At 36.2% G+C, this 18,383-nt stretch overlaps 1 protein-coding gene and 2 long non-coding RNA genes across 3 annotated transcripts in view; 1 reads left to right on the top strand and 2 right to left on the bottom strand.

Moving 5' to 3' along the window:
- Positions 1–460: 460 nt before the first annotated feature.
- LOC127961412 (uncharacterized) lies at positions 461–5,699 on the bottom strand. The gene is made up of 4 exons (XR_008154441.1): positions 5,372–5,699; positions 4,190–4,311; positions 3,990–4,090; positions 461–1,718 (listed from the first exon to the last, which is right to left on the bottom strand). It is a non-coding gene; the product is annotated as an uncharacterized LOC127961412 (long non-coding RNA).
- Positions 5,700–8,747: 3,048 nt separating this feature from the next.
- LOC127962599 (uncharacterized) lies at positions 8,748–11,033 on the bottom strand. Its single transcript, XR_008154610.1, has 2 exons — positions 10,733–11,033; positions 8,748–10,645 (listed from the first exon to the last, which is right to left on the bottom strand). It is a non-coding gene; the product is annotated as an uncharacterized LOC127962599 (long non-coding RNA).
- Positions 10,277–18,383, top strand: part of LOC127962597 (metallophosphoesterase MPPED2) — a 48,968-nt gene continuing 40,861 nt past the window's right edge. The window contains exons 1-2 of the mRNA XM_052562224.1: positions 10,277–10,589; positions 13,000–13,246. Of these exons, the coding sequence (XP_052418184.1) occupies positions 13,119–13,246 (128 nt within the window). The 5' untranslated portion in view covers positions 10,277–10,589; positions 13,000–13,118. The remainder of the gene's footprint in view (positions 10,590–12,999; positions 13,247–18,383) is intronic.

The raw sequence follows: 18,383 nt of genomic DNA, 5'->3' as shown, positions 1-18,383 counted from the left end.
TCTCTCCGAAGAGAATCAGCTTCACTCTGGATTCTGAATTCTCAAACACAGACACTCAAAGAATTCAAAAGAATGAGGTGAAAAGAGGGACAACACTCCAAGTTTCTTATTTTTTCATAGATAGATAGACAGATAGATCTACCTATCTATCTATCTATCTATCTACACTGTAAAAAAGAATTTGTTGAGTCAACTAAAAATATTTTGTTACCCCGCTGCCTAAAATTTTTTTGTTATCTTGACAAAAAAAATCTTGTTGAAACAACTTCAAACTAGAGTGGAGTTAGTCCAGGTAACAAATTTCTTTAAGTTGACTTGACTATTATTTTCTAGTCCAGTCAACTAAATCATGTTGTGTCAACAGCGATTTTTTTTTACTTCGATCAATAATCATAAACAAATGTTACTCCACTGCCTTAAATGTTTAAATAAAGATGACAAAACACTTTTTTTAATGGAATTTATTTAATGATAGAGACAACACTTTCATTCACATTTAAATTGAACAAGCAATTTGCTGTCAACACATCAACTGATAATTGATAAACAAAACAAAAAATGCAAAATACAAACACGTCTAAAGATCTGAACCGACACTTGAAAGTGTGATGTATAATAAATAACATTGGCATGGGATTGAGAAACAAATAGTTGCATTTCAATTCATCAGATCAAAACCACAGGGATTGTTTTTAATTTCATAACGCAATATGAAATCAGAAGGTTGAACTCTGCATATTAACCCTGCACAAGATCACATGCACTCCCCCCACCATAATGCAAGTCATGGTTAAAATGAGAAACCAAGATATATGTAATATAATATCACAATTAATTACAAAAAATGAGTGTACTGTACTTCTGTATAATAAGATATAAATGGAATGAATGCACATGGAAGCACAAAGATCTAAAGTCAGATTCTAAATTTCATAGCACAACATGACCAGACAGAGGTGTTAACATCAGAAGGATCTTGAAAGTTTCCAAACTCGTCCCCAATCATAATGCTACATACTGAAAATGTGTACATACTGTTTAAGAAAATGAGAGGTGAAAAAACATTTGTTTACATGAGAACATGCATATTCCAAGTCATGACATGTAAACTTTAATGTACATTCTATATAGTGAAAGGCACAAAAGAACCTTTCCTTATAAAAAAAACAAAAAACACTACTTTTTAAGAAAGAGTGCGGTGGAGCCGATGGACACATCATGAACACTGAAAAGTGAAAGTGACATGACATACATTTGTGCTCTTCATTTAACCCATCCAAAGTGCACACACACAGCAGTGAACACACACCCAGAGCAGTGGGCAGCCATTTATGCTGCAGTACCCGGGGAGAAGTTGTGCCTTGCTCAAGGACACCTTATTTGTGGTGTTGAGGATGGAGAGAGTGCTGGACATTCACTCCCCCCACCTACAGTTCCTGCCGCTGTAGCGAGCACATGGTGGGAGCAGCTGATCTTCACAAGTTTTTGCAGAGCCTCAATGGTGTATTTAATGCGCTGGAGGTAGTGGATGTTCACTGCATACAGACCCATTAGGAGTCCAAATGCCTTGGGGACATGGGAGATGTCAGTGATGACAGGATGTCCAAATGAGACCAATGTTGGTTTTCCTTGGGAAGCACATCACATTGCTGTTCCTCAGTTACAATCAGAATGCCCTCTTCAATTTCTTTCTCAACATCCTTAATGTCACTGGATGGCTGGGAAAAGAAAAAAAATATTACATTACTTAATAAATTTATAAACGAACACACATATGTACATACACTATTAAAGTTGTGTGTTTTGTTAAAAGCACAGCTACCAATTAATGCAAAGTGTAATTCACCTTCAAGTGGAAGATATTTAGAAAAATGTAACCAAAAATGAAAGTCAAAATTAAATGGTGCTCCTCAACGGTTTCGTTTAGAAACATTCAAAATAACTTCCTGTATTAAACTGTTAAAAGCCTGTACTAAATTATTTGTTCTGCTGAACACAAAGAGTTTAAAATCGCATGGGAAGATAAGTGTAAAATACACCCCCAGAACCAACTATACTAAAAATGGGGGGGAAATTATTTTCTTCACTGGTATTCTACATGATTTCTGAATGACATAAAATGTGACAAACCAATACAACATTCAGGTTTTTTTTCTTAATCTGATTCCAAGTGTCTAATCTGTCACACCATTTATACAATGATCAGAAAATATATTGGTGTAAATAGGTATTCCTTTTAAATAATAGTCTGTTGCACTGCATGTTCAGAGTAAAGCATGACTCATAGTCAACGCGGGAAACGCGAGCAAGAAACGCGAGCGACGCACTCCTTTTCATAGTCTAAACAGTGAACGCAAGCGTCACGGTTGATGCGTGTATGCAATACACGGCTCACGCAACAGGGGGTAGTAGAGTCGGGTGATATTAGTAGAGTCGGGTCGCGTGATATTCAGATTACAATGGCAACTGAAGAGGAGTGTATTCTGTTGCTGATGAACTATCGTATAAATGTGGATGAATATGTATAAGTTCGTATAATTTTTCCTCTTCGCCCGCCATTGTATTCAATTCATTGTATACCTTCTTCTTTTGTAAACATAATATACTTGAATTAATGTACAATACTTGCAATGTCGCCCCCACCGACAACGCATAGTATTGCGTGAATCGGCACGTCGCGTATCAAAAACTAGGACCACACATTTGGCTTAAGCCTAACGATGCGTAGCCTCGGGGACACGTATGCCTACAGATGCGTTGACTATGAAATGGCCCTAAAGGGTTGGTTAACCCATGTATGTTTTATTCACCCTCATGGCATCATAGGTGTGTATGACTTTATTCTTTCAGACAAATCCAGTCGGATTATATAAAAAAATATTTATGGCAATAGGTGGGTGTTTTTTTCAACAGTCCAAAAGTAGTCAAATAATGTGCATCAATTCATAATAAAAAGTACCTCACATGGCTCTGAGAGGTGAATAATGTCCTCCTGTAGCGAATCCATGTGTTTTTGTAATAAAAAAAAATACATATTTAAAATGTTATTCAAAACATATTTAAACCCTTTTCTCTCACTTTCGTAAGAGCCATTCCGGGTGGATGAAAATAGGACATAGGGGTCATACATGCACCGGTGATTAGTGACGAACACGGAAGAGCGGAGGAGACAACAATACGCCAATCACAAAGTAGAATCACAAAATTAGGCTTGCACGTATGATAGTCAGTGGAAGAGAAAAAAAAGTGTTTACAACTTTTTAAATATGGATATTTTTCTTACAAAAAGTGCATCGATTTGCGACAGGAAGCCTTTATTCACCCCCCAGAGCCACGTGAGACACGTTTTATTGATGGATGGGTGCATTTTATTTGACTATTTTTGGACTGCTGAGAAAAAAAACACACCTGTCTGCTGCCATTAAATAACTTGGAAGAGCCAGGACAATTCAACTCAGATCAGATTCGTCTGAAAGAAGAAAATCACATAGGGTGCCTTGAGAATGAGTAAAACATGGCCTTATTTAATTTTTTTGGTGAAACAATCCTTTAAGCAAAGTTGCTAATGGCCAATATGCTAGAACTGAAAATTTTTCAGGATTCAAAACAGTATTCAGCAAAATAATAAAGAATGGCTATGTCCATAAACAGGGTTTCTGGTGGTTTTATGAAGATAAATTCAACACTTTATAAAGACATTTTAAATACCAATTATAGAAAATTCACGGAATAAAACTGGGGAAAATAATGTCAAATTATGTTCTCTAAATTTTGAAGCTGTTTTCCTATGCAAATATCTACATTTTCGTAAAGGGTTCACCCAAAAAAGAAAAAGAAAGAAAATTGTCATTTACTAAATCTCAAGTTGTTTTAAACCTGAATTAGTTTATTTCTGTTAGTCCCAGTCCCAGATCGTCTAACACAGTACACAGATCGTCTAACAACGAGTTACAACCCCAGATCACCCAGATTTCATCTTCTTCTATTACCTGGACCACATCACTGCAGACTGATGGTGCTCAGATTGGTCATCCACAAGCGTAATCCCAGCAGTCATGTCCTTGATGAATTCCTGCGCAGAGCCTGTGTGCTTTAATAAAAACAAAGGGATGCATTAAACAGGGCCTTACAATTGTAAAGCATATAGACTCCAATAAATGTGCATTTATAAATAAATAAATTTACTTACAACTTCGTCCAAGCTCTACAATGTAAATGCCATTTCCATTATGTCTGCATATCTTTTTGATGGATAACTGCAAAAGGACTCGCTGTGGTCCATTCACAGGATTATTGAATTCTGCGCTGAATCTTCAGTCATTCAAAAATATCATAAACATGAAAAATACAAAAACATGTTAAAACACTGTAAAATAATAAACATACATATAAATAAATCTTTACAGAGAAAGACAAATGTATTGACAAGTTTGTATTAAATGCCAAAGACAAACTATACCATCCAGACAATGCTTTTAAATGACACAACACATAATTATAACACAATAAAAGGAAATTTAACACATTTGTGTCGATCGTTATTGTATCTCTATTTATACAAGATATATGATATTATTACTTTTATTCTAAAATATATAGATTTAAACGTACGCAATTTACTTATGACCGTATATTCACCATAGACTGTATAAAAACAGATATTCACGCAGCATTACACTGGGTTCTAGGTTCTAGCGAGGCACTTGAATGACTAACGTTACTTCAGAAAACTGAAAGAAGAGTTTGTAACGCTACCTTCAGAACTTAATCTGAACCGTAGACTGTAAAAAAATAATCAGAACTAAGCTTATGTCAGCGATATCAAATGTAACGTTAAGATACGCGCTCCAGAAGAACTCTGAGGGAGGTGCTCATCTATGCTGCTCATTTGTTTCCCTTATAACATGCAGAAAAGACACAGTTCGAGTAGGAATCTTCTTTTTTCTCCTAATGTTTCATCGATGTATATTCTGACGAATGTCTTACGCTGTCAGGTTTAGAGCAGTTCCTTTTTTTTTTTTTTATTCCCGCCGTTCTTAATCCATACAGTGATCCGCGTTGAGCTCTCGCGCTCTGTTTGCACGGCCTCTAACGCAGCCCTGGGCTCAAATAATACATACAAACTGTATATTTATCGTGCTCCACATAAGTTTAGCTCCGCTGTCCCGCATGGGAGAATATCTGTTTTAATATTTATAAGGAGAATACTGTGGAACCGCCTGTATTTTGAGGCTTCAGAGTGCCGCGAAACGAACATTTACATACAGTAACTTACATACAGAATATACGACTCTTTAAACAATACTTACTCTTCTGAGACAACAAATGTAATTTTACACATTAAGCCAATAAATACGAATATTTTACTTACCAAAGTTGTATTCTAGTCAAATGTCCAAACTTTGAGGAGAAACTGACTAGAATGACTGACGACCTTCTTCTGTCTTCAACAGCATTCACGAGAATGACGAGATCTCGCGATAAGTGATGTTGTGAACGTGATATTGCTATTGAATTGAGTCAACAAATTTTTTTAAGTTATGAGGACAAATGACCTAGTTCAGTCAACTTTCAAACTAGTTGAGACACTGAAAACTTAAAATTTTTAGTTGAATGAACAAATTCAGTAACTGCAAGTTGTGTCAACATAAAAAAATTCATTGAAACAACTAAACTGCTAAATAATTTTTTACAGTGTATCTATCTATCTATCTATCTATCTATCTATCTATCTATCTATCTATCTATCTGTCTGTCTGTCTGTCTGTCTAATGTTCTCTCATTCTGTTGTGTTTAGGAGTTGAGGTGTTCTGGTCGAATGTCAGTTGCACCTTAGCGAAAGAACAACTTCAGTGTCGACTGAGCTGTCTCTATGAGATGTGCTGTTAAAGAACAACAGACCTTTGTAAACCCTGTCAAAACATGACAAGAGGCCATTCCACGTTTTGTAGAAGCAGCATTGTGACACAGTGAGTTCTCGCCTTGATCAGTGCTCCAGTTCTCCATGACTTCCCAAAGGTAATGAGTGTGGCACACACCCTTTGGACCCACAGACCCTGACCTGTCAAAGCAACAGTGAACAAAACACTGGGTTAAACTTTACAAATGCAACCTGATATTTTACAGATACACTCTACTACTTAAAAATCTGTTTTCTACTTAAAGGGGTCATTGGATGGCCATTTTTCACAAGTTGATATGATTCTTTATGGTCTTAAAGAAAAAAATGGTTAAAATTGCTCAATGGTAGAGTGAAAAACATATTTTTTTTCCCTTCAAAAACAACTCTTTTCAGAGCAAGCAGTTTTGTAGCATTTTCCTTTAAATGTTAATGAGCTCTGCTGACCCCGCCCCTCTCTTCCAGCTGCTCTCAATGAAAATGCATTCATTGTGAAACTTGCTAATTAGCACATTATTAGGAGAGGCGATTTGCAAAGATATATTAAAAAACCTTATGCTCACTTCTTCTGTATAGGTGAAGCTGGAACACAAATGATTCACGTGAACATAGATACATTTAGGTAGATCGGGGGTGCATTCGCATTCCCTTCAAAAACAAACGTGATCCACTGCATCTTCAGCAGCTCAGATGTCGGGAGTAAATTACGAGTTCTATGTTCATTATTACATCCAACAACAGAACACATCAGTCGCTTAGGAGTCATTCTTGTCTACATCTGCTCTAGCGGTGAAACAGTGGTGGACTGAAGACAGTCACTCTGGGCAGAACTATATAAGACGCCAGTCCAGTCTGTGCTGAAACACTACTGTCAATCAAACTGTCATGGGAGGGGCCTGTTTTGTGATGTCACACAAACAGGCATCTGAGATCAGATGGATTTGAGAAAAGGAAAACGATCTAATAAATACTGGGTGGATTTTTATCATTATAGGGTGGTTGTCTATACACACTGCCAAAACCCAATTCAGTTCATACAACTTGTAAAAGTGCATGTAGCATCTGATGACCCTTTTAAATATACTTCAGTTTATTTCTGTGAAGTGAAGCAGATTTTCTGAATCATTACTCCAGTCCTCAGGGTCACATGATCATTTGTACTTTGCTGATTTGCTGTTTAAGAAATATTTCTTATTATTATCGATACTAAAAACATATGTGCTACTTAAGTTTTTTTTTTTTTTTTTTTTTTTGTGGAAACCATAATATATTTTCACAGGATTCTTTGATACAAATGAACTGCCTTTAAAAGTCTTTACTGTCAATTTAGATCAATTGAATTTGTCCTTTCCGAATAAAAGTATGATTTTCTTTAAAAAATCATATTGATCCAAAAATTTTGAACATAAGTCTAAAAATGTGTTATACAAATGTGCTGTTTTACTGTCAATGCGAAAATATTGTTTTAGCATTCAATGTTTTATATTAATTAAGTTGTGAATGCCGTTTCATGACACATATGATAATTTATTTATATAAAATTCTCTCCCATTTTTTCTGCCTCTCATCTCTACTATGTTTTGGTGTACTAATGTAGTTTTTAAACATGAAATTGTGCACTATAAAGATTGTTTGTGTTCACCATTTATAAAGACTGGAATACAACACACGAGTCGATGCTAGTTGCTACAATCTATGGGTCAGTCTGAAGATTTTGGATAGTTGGAGTTGAATGATTTTACAGAAAATCACACGGTGTGTGTGAATTGCAAGTTTCTATTAGCTTCAGGATGTTTCAATCCAGTCATAGGATATAGAACTTGTTTGATATTTAAAACCAATTTGGTAACATTTTGTAGCTCCACTCACGTATTCATGTTTCTGTGTGAGCTTGTTGTGTTCAGAAACTATTCAAAATTGTGTGTTTTCCAGCCTTAAGTTGCTATGAATGAAAGTGTCTCATAAAAGAATAAATGCTAATTTTTGAATTTCAAGGTGTGAATTGGGACCCTTAAAATTGGATGGATATCAGGCAGCTTCAGTATTTGGCTGCTTAGGACCGGCAGTCAGCCTCTGCTGGTAGATCTCGTAACTACACCAATTGATTTTTCTTTTGAAGGCCATTCTGAATTGGCTGGTGTATTCTGAACGAGTCTTTTGCTTGCAAGCCACATATACATTGCAGATATTTTACTGTAATATAGTAGATTTGTTACAAGAGCTAGGCTGTTTTTAGGTGCTTTTAAAAATGTCAAATATATTGTTTTGCTGTCAGAAACCTTCGACATCACATTTAAGATAGTCACCTCAGGGTTTGTGTCCATTCTGTCATCAGTTGATCAGCATCAAGATGTCATTTTGGCTATTGAAGGATTAGCCACATGACATATTATAGCTCATGTGATTGGCTCAAATAACTGAGCATGAGCAAAGATCCAAGGTTGTGTATTTTCATAGGCATTGTGGTGAATATGAATGTTTTTGGATATCCTTTTCCAGGTATTAAAGACCTACTTGTTAAGAATTTAATATATTTAGATGTAGATTTGTAAAATAAATCCTTTTGACAAGTTTATTCAGTCAGGCATGCAGTGCAATATTATATGAAATCCAATTATATTTATCTCTTCTCCCCTCATTCCCTATAGTCTTGATTTCCTAATCCAAAGAGTGACAATATGTGTGATTGACACATACATCTATGTGTGCTTCTATCTGTCTGAGAGCTCCTTGTGCACCCTCTGCAAGATTTGGGTTAAGTGAAAATCACCAACCACTCGTCACACAGAATCTATCCCACCCTCCCGGTTTATATGGCTCTTATTCCATTTCCATTTTCATGGAGTCATTTTGCCCCTCTTTTATAGAAGGTCATAAAATATATAGTGAATTTTTAAGCATTCTGCATAACATTTACATTTTCTATTGTATAGATGTGATCAGGGAAAGGAGACTGAATAAAACATTCATGTCAGAGGCCATTTCTTCAGTGACATTTGAAGCTGTATCTATCATCACTCTCTCTCTCTCGCTCTCTCTCTCTCTAGAACAGGCAGGAGGACAAATGATGGTGCAGTGTTTAACGGCGGCCTCCGCGAAGAACGTCCTACTCTGCCTTCACATTATTGCTTGCCGGCTAGTCGATGAAAACACATTTTCCAGAGATAAGAGAAAAGTCAAATAGAAATGTCGCTTAGTTGTGTGTGGTTTGCGTGTATTAGTGTGTTTGGGAAAATTGAAACATGTCAGTGAAAAATCCACATTTCAAACATTCACCTTCTTGCATCACATAACAGTAATGCAAAGCAGCTACAGTACAATGCCGTCATTTCAATTAGCAAGGATTTCAGTGTGACTTTAGATTGAGACAAACTAATTGCATGCGTTATGAAATGAAATCGTTTTTTTTTTAAATAGCCCTGTCATGATTTTTAAGGCTTAGTAAAAGTCAACACATACATGAACCATATTTTGTATCCACTGCACATGATTATAACACACATATATACATATATATATATATATATATATATATAGACACACAGAAACTCACATTACACTTTTGTTAAAAAAAAAAAGCACAACAGCATAAAATTACAATTTAAAAGAAATTATGAAACCGTCTTTTCGAGTGCCTATAAATTGTTTAGGAGAAATTATATATGCAATTATTCTTTAGAGCACTAAACTAATTTGTCTCTTACACCTACACACACTAAATGGTTCAATTGAGTGTTAGCAAGAAAAGTTGCTTTTTAATGTTATGTTTCATATTGTTCTTATTTTGCCACCCACAAGTAAAACACAGTCAGTCTGAACTGAACCTATCGCTCACATACACTTTAACACATTTAACGGGTATACCATAATGCATTTCCTATAATGTAATGTCATGTTCAAATTAAATAAGGAATAATAATATTCAATGGCAAGAGGGTTTGTTTCTTTGTTCACAATTTTGTTGTATATTTTCTATGAACAAAGTAGCTCGGTTTTCAGATATCGTAATAGCTCTTTTTTTACACAATTTCAACATTAAATGATACAAGACCTGAATTGACTAAAAAGTCGCTAATTTTACATTTCATTCAGTCATACATAGAAAACCTGGCAAACATCACTTCATTTTGACAGTAACAAAGACCCAGTGCTCTGTTTCTCTCTCACACACACACACACACAGAGTGTGTGAAGCAAATCTTGGTGTCTATAGTAAAATGCAACCCAAATAAGCACTTTCTCCAGGTATTGAAGGTAAATCAATGCACTAAAATGCAACAAAGGACACTGCAGAAAGACGCGAAAATAAGCAGCAGAAGAGGGTCTCTCCTCTCCACGTGTGAACGCATATCATGGCAGCCTCTTCGGAGAGAGGGGAGGAGTAACCACACACACATTTCCACACACACTCGCTCCGCCATGCTAGTACGGAGGCTATGCTCTCGTCGCTGCTCTCTGACCCCAGTGGCAGTCCTTTCTTCCTCTACTGCGGTCTAGACTCAATCCCCCTCTCCGCCAGTCAGAGCCAGGGTCTCGCCGCCTGCCTGCGCCGCTTCTCCCGCGTCTCGCCGCCAGCTTCGCCGGAGGGTCTCCCAGGGTCGAGGGTCCTGCCCCTGCCGGGCTCAGAGTGCCACCTCCTCGGCTACCGACATCTGCATTCCCCGGCGTGTATGGAGCAACATCTTTAGAGGTGGGCGAGAGAGAAAGAGGGTCTTTCCAACCTCTTATGCAGCCTGGAAATGTACGCTTAGACAGGGAGCGAGAAAAAAAATAAGACACAAAAGGGTTAGAGGTGGCTTGTCATTGAGCGGCGGTGTCAGCGCGGCCACTCACCCAGGGAACGATCACCCTTCGCGGCAGGCGTGTTGGACACATTTACGCGCGACTTTGTGTGTTTTTAACAAGAAATGTCGGGGATATTGTAGTCGGGGGTGATGTAGGTTCAACTTGATCTCCTGTGCTCTCTATCTGAAGAGTGTAGTCCGCACTTGAAGCATGATTTGCAGTCTTTATTATGATCGTTCCCTCGCATTGTTCAGCCGGAAGCTGTAGAGTTGTGCGCAAATAAATATCACGCGGCGATAAAGACGTTATGTATTAAACGTAACGGCAGGTTTTTACGCAGCTATGCTAGTGGTTGCTAGCTAGCTGAGGTGAGGAAAGCGATTTTTTTATTTTATTTATTCGATTAATGAGGGTGAATATCGTTTTATGCAGAAATTTAGCATTTTTAAAAACTGTTTGAATTACGTTAAACAAACTAGTATATCACCTGTAGAGTTAATTGTAATTTACTGAAAGAGTTAAACTTGAAATTAAAGATAACCTAATGACAAACACGTAAAAATAATATGTTTAGTAGTGTACAACATATCGTATAATGTCGTGTATGATAATACTTTTAAATTAAGTTAAAATGAAAGTAATTATAATTTTGGTTGTTATTTGTATGTCATTAGTACAGTAATGTAGATTTAAATACATTAAGCTATCATTAACTAACTATAATGTGTTACAGTTAAGTAAAAAAAAATATGAAATTATGGATTTTTGCAAAGTAATACGTGTTATAATAATAATGGTATGCAGTAAAGCAACAGCGATATTGAAGAGGGGATGGAAAACAAGAATCATAAATTAGACAAGATTTTAATTTATGAGACAAGATAATAAAAAATGAAAAAACATAGAACTTATTGACCGAATACTACTGACTAATTCTTGCATGTCCAGAACTACAGAGCAAAATGCAATAATTCAGAATTCATTTGCATCACATTTTTAAATGCTTTCAGGCTTGCACACATTTAAATATGTTGTATTTAGATAAATATAATTTTTGCACACACCTGGCCGGTACAGCAGATAATATGGAGAGAGCAGGGTCAGTCTTTACTCAATCTTCAGGATGTACGATGATGGCTTGTTGTCTCATTAAATGATTTCTAGCAAGGTGTCAAAGCTAAATCTAGTGCGGAAAACCAGTATTTAATCAGAAACACAAAAACGTACTTTGTGGTGGGTGTTCCTCTGCAGAATGAGTGATTATTATTTATGCATTAATTTATGCACACTGGTCATTGTAATCGTTTCCCATATATATGATTTTCTTCTATTTGTATTAGATTTAAATATTTTTCAAATAATATAATACAAACTGACAGCAACATGCTTACAGATACAGATTCCACAGTCAATATGTTGTAACATCTTTTAAAGTAAATGAATGAAAGTTGTTTTGAGAGGGTTAGATTTTGTAGTTGGTTGTAGTTAACTGTCCCTCTGGAGAAGTTGACTTGCTGCTCACCTTTCTGTTTCTCAGCCTTCTCTGTTAAGATTTAGTTTTCGACACTTTTGCTCAGATTTTGTCATCAGTTCAGTTGAGTTTTGGATCGTGGTGGTACTATTATATTGCTCAGTCATTAGACAGCGCGGTAAAGTTTCAGTTAAGTTTGCTGCTGGGGTTTGTATTGTTGATTTTAGAGAAGATTCTGAACAACTTTATTAGTGATGAGCATAAAATATGAAAAATTATTATAAATGGTACTTTCGATATGTTTGCCAGAAAAGCTTTAAACATTTAGGCAGATGTATTCTAGAAAGTAAAATTTATATGCACTGCAAAAAATAAAATAACTTGTGTGTGTTTATTGAAGTAACATCTAAATTAACAGTTTGTTCTTTACAAGAAAAAAAAAAAAAACTTTAATATGACTAAATAAACCTAAAAAGTAATTTTGAGATAGAAATGTAATTGTCCATTTCGTAGTGACTTACTCTTTATATTCATAATGGACATTCAAGCAAGTAATTATTGTACATAATTAAAATTTATTTTATTTTTTATTTTATTTTTTCACTTGTTATAGCACTTATATATCATTGCTCTTTTTGTTGGTTTTGATTCCTTTCACTGTCCTCATCTTTAAGTCGCTTTGGATAAAAGCATCTGCCAAATGAATAAATGTAAATGTAAAATTTTACGCAATACAACTGCAGTTATTTAGTCATATCAGTGTCTTTCCTTGTTTTACCACCTATTCATTTTATGCAATCGATTTCAAATCATAATCTTTTTTCCTTTCACTCTGTCTTTACAGATAGTACCTCATCTTCCATCTCGGCACTTTCAAGGGTTCTTTTCCGTGTTTAAGGATGTTGACTGCGTGGGTCACTCCAGGGTCCTGGTGAAGTGTCTCATGTGTCACGTGGAGAAAGAATGGCCCACGGAATGCCGTCACAAGGCAAAGTGACCATCTCGGTGGACGAGTACAGCTCCAACCCCACTCAGGCCTTCACCCACTACAACATTAACCAGAGCCGCTTTCAACCGCCACACGTGCATATGTGAGTAACAAGTGACAATGCACAGAAATACAGTTCTGTTCGCTTTTATTTTTATGCATGTTTCGTTTTTAGCTATTCTGTTTTGCGCTAACTTTGAAATGCATCAATTCATACTTTATTCCTGGTCTGTCAGGCTCACTGTATCACAAAGCCTTATATGTCTAACATGGTGTTTGTTCCTGAATAAGCAAACTTTGTAATAGGCTTGGACTGCATCAAGATACCTTTAATAGCATAATGGTCTACGTGGGTCAGACAGAAATAGATGGTTATGATCACGAGTTACGATTTTCAGGCTCTTGGTTTATATATCGACCTCAGCTGTGGCACAATATTACATATTTCAGGTGAAACGTACACCAAACTCTTTGTCAAAAACATTTTCATGCACTGCATTATGTGCAATTTAAAGCCGGATTGTTCACGTGCAGCGGTTTGTGGTTTGGAGGAAAAAGTCTTTGCAGCAGACATGCCGCTTGAGCATTATTCATTTTTGGGATGAATATGATGATAAAATTACTACTGTAGCATGCTGGTGTTATTACAAAAGCTTTAACATTATTTAAATTCTTATTGTCTATTTGATAGGCTGATAATTTAGCACGATCTGTTCAGTTAAGGTATAAACCGAGATGTTTCAACAGCACGTGTTTTTGAGCTGTAACATGATGAAGATTAAAAAGGCTGCATCATTATTTAAAGCCACTGGTGTTTGCATCACCCGCGATTTAACGTACCGAGGCCTGTGATTCCTTTCTAGTATCCGCTCTGCTTCGTCCACTGCTTTCTCTTTAATCACCTCCTTGCTTATAGAGCAGTGTGTTCTGGGAAGGCAGAGACTTGTTTAGATTCGGGAGATAATGATCGTGTTTACCAGAGGCTAGCGTTGCCGGACATAAACACACACAACTGCACATTTGCTTGAAGAAATGGGGGACGTTTAGAAAAGGCCACGCTTTTTGTTTCTTTAGTCAGCATGCACTGTGATTTGCTTTGCTTTAAAGCTTCATCTACCTGATCTGGTCCTTAAAGTCCGCCTGAAATTAAAAATGAAAATGAATAAAAAAAGATCTGTGAAATTTATGGAGAAAAAAACAGTAGCTGTGGTTGCCTGAATTTTACTGTAAAAATATGGATGCAATATTCTCATATTGAAATGAAATGTACAGTAAATAATGTATAGCTGAACTAATGTTAATATACCAAATTACTAAAATCTGTTTTTTACATTTATAATATACTGACAACCACCTTAAAAACACATAAGGTCAAGAGAAGATGAAACGTAAATCCGTAATGTACATCACTAATAAGAAAAACAAAGAAAATACCATAATTTTAGGTAAAACCCATCGAATGTAAGCTTTTACACAGAATTCTGGGAATTTATGTGTATGTTTTTTTTTCACCGTGCATTCTAAGATGACTTTTCTTGTGAGTTATTTTACACTTTCAAAAACTGTACATTTAACAGTATGTTACTGTAAATTAGCATTTTCATGGCTTTTCACTATAGAGTGAGTAAATTTATTATCGTATCGTTAGTCAATTTAAATGGTACATTTTTAGATTACCTGAAAAACAATTATTGATTTTTTTTTCACAGTGTGAACAGACATTCGAAACCTGTTTTATATCATTAGCATATTTCTTTGTGAATGGATACAAAAAAAATTAAATGTATAAAAATGTAGGTTTACAGTTGTCCATTGGGATGTATTCTTTGTGGCAGTTCCACGCTAGAGTTCGCAGTAAAATTAAAAGACTAGCAAGTTGGTTGGTGTCAGCTAAGAAGGAAAGATGTTCAATGCTTTTTTTTTTTCTTTTTTTTTTTACTTTGGAATAATATACATGAACTCAGTTTGGATCCCACGCTGACTTCATGCAGCCCTCATGTAGGTGGTTTAGCAGGGAATTTCGTGACGCTACACAGTAGACGTTGTGAATTCATATGATCGTGGCCGTGACCCATTTATGCACATGGCCTCTGTGCATCGACAGCAATTACACTCGTTAAGGCTTGCCAAGGTGACCTCAGGAGTCGGAGGAAAACTTAGCAAAAAAACGTTTTTCTTTTGTTTGACACTCTGGCCGAGAACTAGCATGTTTGACAGTATTGATTCCATCCCCTTTTTTTTAGGCACCTATGTTTTTTTGTTTGGTTTTTTTTTTCTCTCGTTTGCATGGAACAAATTCAAAGCAACAGAAAGCATATGCTCTGGTGCTAGTCATTTCGCCTCAACTAGTGGAGCTTGTGTGATTTATGGAAAGCATATTCTGAGCACATTGTTTAACATTAGCTAAAGCCAACAATTTTTTTTTTTTTTTTTGCTTTCATTTTTAAAGAGTTTAAAAGACAATAGATTAAAACTCTTTTTCTCACCTACAAAGTTTTTCAGCCTGTAATTGCTTCTTTTTTTTTTTTTTTGGAGAGAGAGAGAGAGAGAGAGAGAGAGAAATTAAGAAATGTAAGATTTAAATTTTGAAAATGTTGATCGTGTTTCAAAATCTAAAATACTGCATTGTGAATTTATCTTTCTTGCATTTATTTGCATACTGCATTGCAATTGGTGTTCTCTTTTGTGCTAATTTGCATATTGAAATGTGATAGGCCTTTTCTTTTTTACATCTGTTTAACCACATAGCTAGCTTTGCACTGAAGTTAACGTTCCGTTTTATATTTATTCTCAATGAAAAATTTCTGATGCAGCATTTACACAGAACCAAAGTTTATATTCCAAATTACCTAAAGCTTTAACTATACTTTTGTTGCCTTGTAAGCCCTGCTTGTTACATTTATTTTTATCTACTGTCTCCCCTACATCCTTTTTGATTTGTTCCCTCTCTTTCTATCTTCTTTGTGATTGAAATCGGTTGTTCACCTGCTCCCTCCCCACAGCCACCTTCCACCTGAAATTGGTTGTTGGCCTTTTTTCTTTTTAACCTGATCTAACAGAAATAACCGAGCACGGCCCGGCAGCTCCTGTGCCTTTATTTCTCCAGCTCTCTTTAATAAGAGTGTAATTGATCTTTGGCTCCGTTGCCCTGCTCTTTAATGTGCACATGCTCAGGCCTGAGCTGATGCCAGCCTAAAAATACTCGGCTGTTCAATACCAACTAGATTGATTATGAAATCACAAAGAGAAAATGGAAAAAAACATAGTCCTGTTTTCAATAGATTCATCTGTGGGATTATGATTTAAGTAGTGAACGAGAATGTGCAGTCTGAATTGAATGATATATAAAAAATGAAAAATTCAAGAAAACATGCAACATGTCCAATGTAACAAACAAAGGACACTTATGAGTGGATTGATTTTTAGTAAAAATAAAAAATTGAGCAGTATTGTGATTCATAAACAATGACTAGTGAATCATTTTATGTATGTTTATGAATTAATTCTCTAACATTACTAACTTAATTAATTAAAATCAATTAACAGAAAAATAATAAAAATAAATTTTGCTAGGATTGCTGGATTCTGCACTTCTTTTGTAAGTCTGCAAGACTAAATTATCCCTCACTTTTCCCCTCTCTCTCTCTTCTTTTCTTCATTGTGCGGCTCTGATCGGCTTCCTCTAGCCTTGTTAATTTCTCAACCTTTGAATAATTAAAATGCTCATAAAAGTGCGGAGCGTTTAAGAATTTCAACTCAACGTTCATTTCATCCCAGCCACGGGGAAGAAGCATGCTTTAAAGAGCACAAACAAACCCCAGACTTTTGTATCCGCTTTGAATTCAGTGTTGTTTGAATTACGTCATGTATTTATCTTGTTGCTGGATAGGAGGAAGAAGAATATTGTTGCTTTACGAAGTCTTCGTTTGAAAAAAAAATCGTAGCTTTTTTTTTTTCCCCCATTGATCAAAAGGCATGCAGAAAATTCTAGTCCCCGTATCAAAAAAGGATATGGGGACTAGCCTAGTTTGGATGCATTACTGTGCTGTGTACGAGTAGGTTTTACCGAACCTGTCTTTAGAGATTTATGTTCGGCACATTTACATCGTCTTCCTAAAGCACATGAGTGACAAACGACAGGAATTGAGTGCAGTACGTACGTTCGTGTGCGCATCTGCGTGTAATGGAAGTGCATGGGAATGAAAATATTGGAACTAGCGGGGCTTTGCGTGGACTGTAATTGCAGTAAGCACTCTAGCCGGCCTCAGTAATGCAGATGTCCCGCAGAATTAAATCAGAACTCTCTCTCGTTCCGGCGGTTCCTCCAAAAGGCCTGAACGCTTTCTATCAAGGGGATCTGTTTTAGCTTGTGTGTGTGTGTGGGGGGGAGGGTTACACAGGACTTCCCGAGGCCTTTGAAATGAGAGATCCCTTGATTAACCTCACACAGCTCCTGTCCGCCGCGGCAGCCACTGCACAAGGTCACAGGGGTCAAGTGACAATTGACATTGGGCAGGTCTGGGACAGGTCTGTACGTTTGAAGTTGTTTTTGTACATTCAGCACAGGCGACCATGCACTTCCCTTCCAGACAAACGCCACTGTGACACAGAGACACAGAGACAAGTGAGGATCCTGTTAAATCGATTGGCTAAAATTTCCCACTTCTGTCGCAGATAAAGGACTTCTGAATAGATTATTCGTTAAGATTAGATTGGCCTCGTGCTCTGCTTTAGATGTCACAGTGGACTGCATTGCATGCTCAGTAACTTTTCCTTCAATTGGTTCTGTAAGATTGAAGGAATCAGTTTTATAACAGTCACTTCATTATTTACTGTTTCAGCTCTAAAGTCTACAGTGTTCTGAAATGAATTTCACAAAGTGTGATTAGCTCACCCAGGTAAACGGTAATATTGTGAAATCTATTTGCATTTGAACACATTTTGAAATGTAATTCATGTGGTGGCAAAGCTGAATTTTCAGCATCATTACTCCAGTGTCACATGATCTTTCAGAAATCATTCCAGTATGCTGATTTTTTTTTTTTTTTTTTTGAAAAAGAAATATTTTTTAACCATTACAAATGTCATTTTGGATCAGTTCTTCTGGAATAAAAGTAGGCTATTCATTTTTTTCTTTAAAAAATCTTACTGGCCCCAAAGTTTTGAATGGTAGCTAAGCTATTAATGACTGTAAATTAATATCAACATACATTATTTGAGTAAATATAATGGATAAGTAT

This window comes from Carassius gibelio, chromosome B7 (genome assembly GCF_023724105.1).
Source record: "Carassius gibelio isolate Cgi1373 ecotype wild population from Czech Republic chromosome B7, carGib1.2-hapl.c, whole genome shotgun sequence".
Classification (NCBI taxonomy): Eukaryota; Metazoa; Chordata; class Actinopteri; order Cypriniformes; family Cyprinidae; genus Carassius; species Carassius gibelio.
The sequence above is the reverse complement of the archived record's forward strand: the minus strand, read 5'-3'. Positions and strand labels throughout refer to the sequence as shown.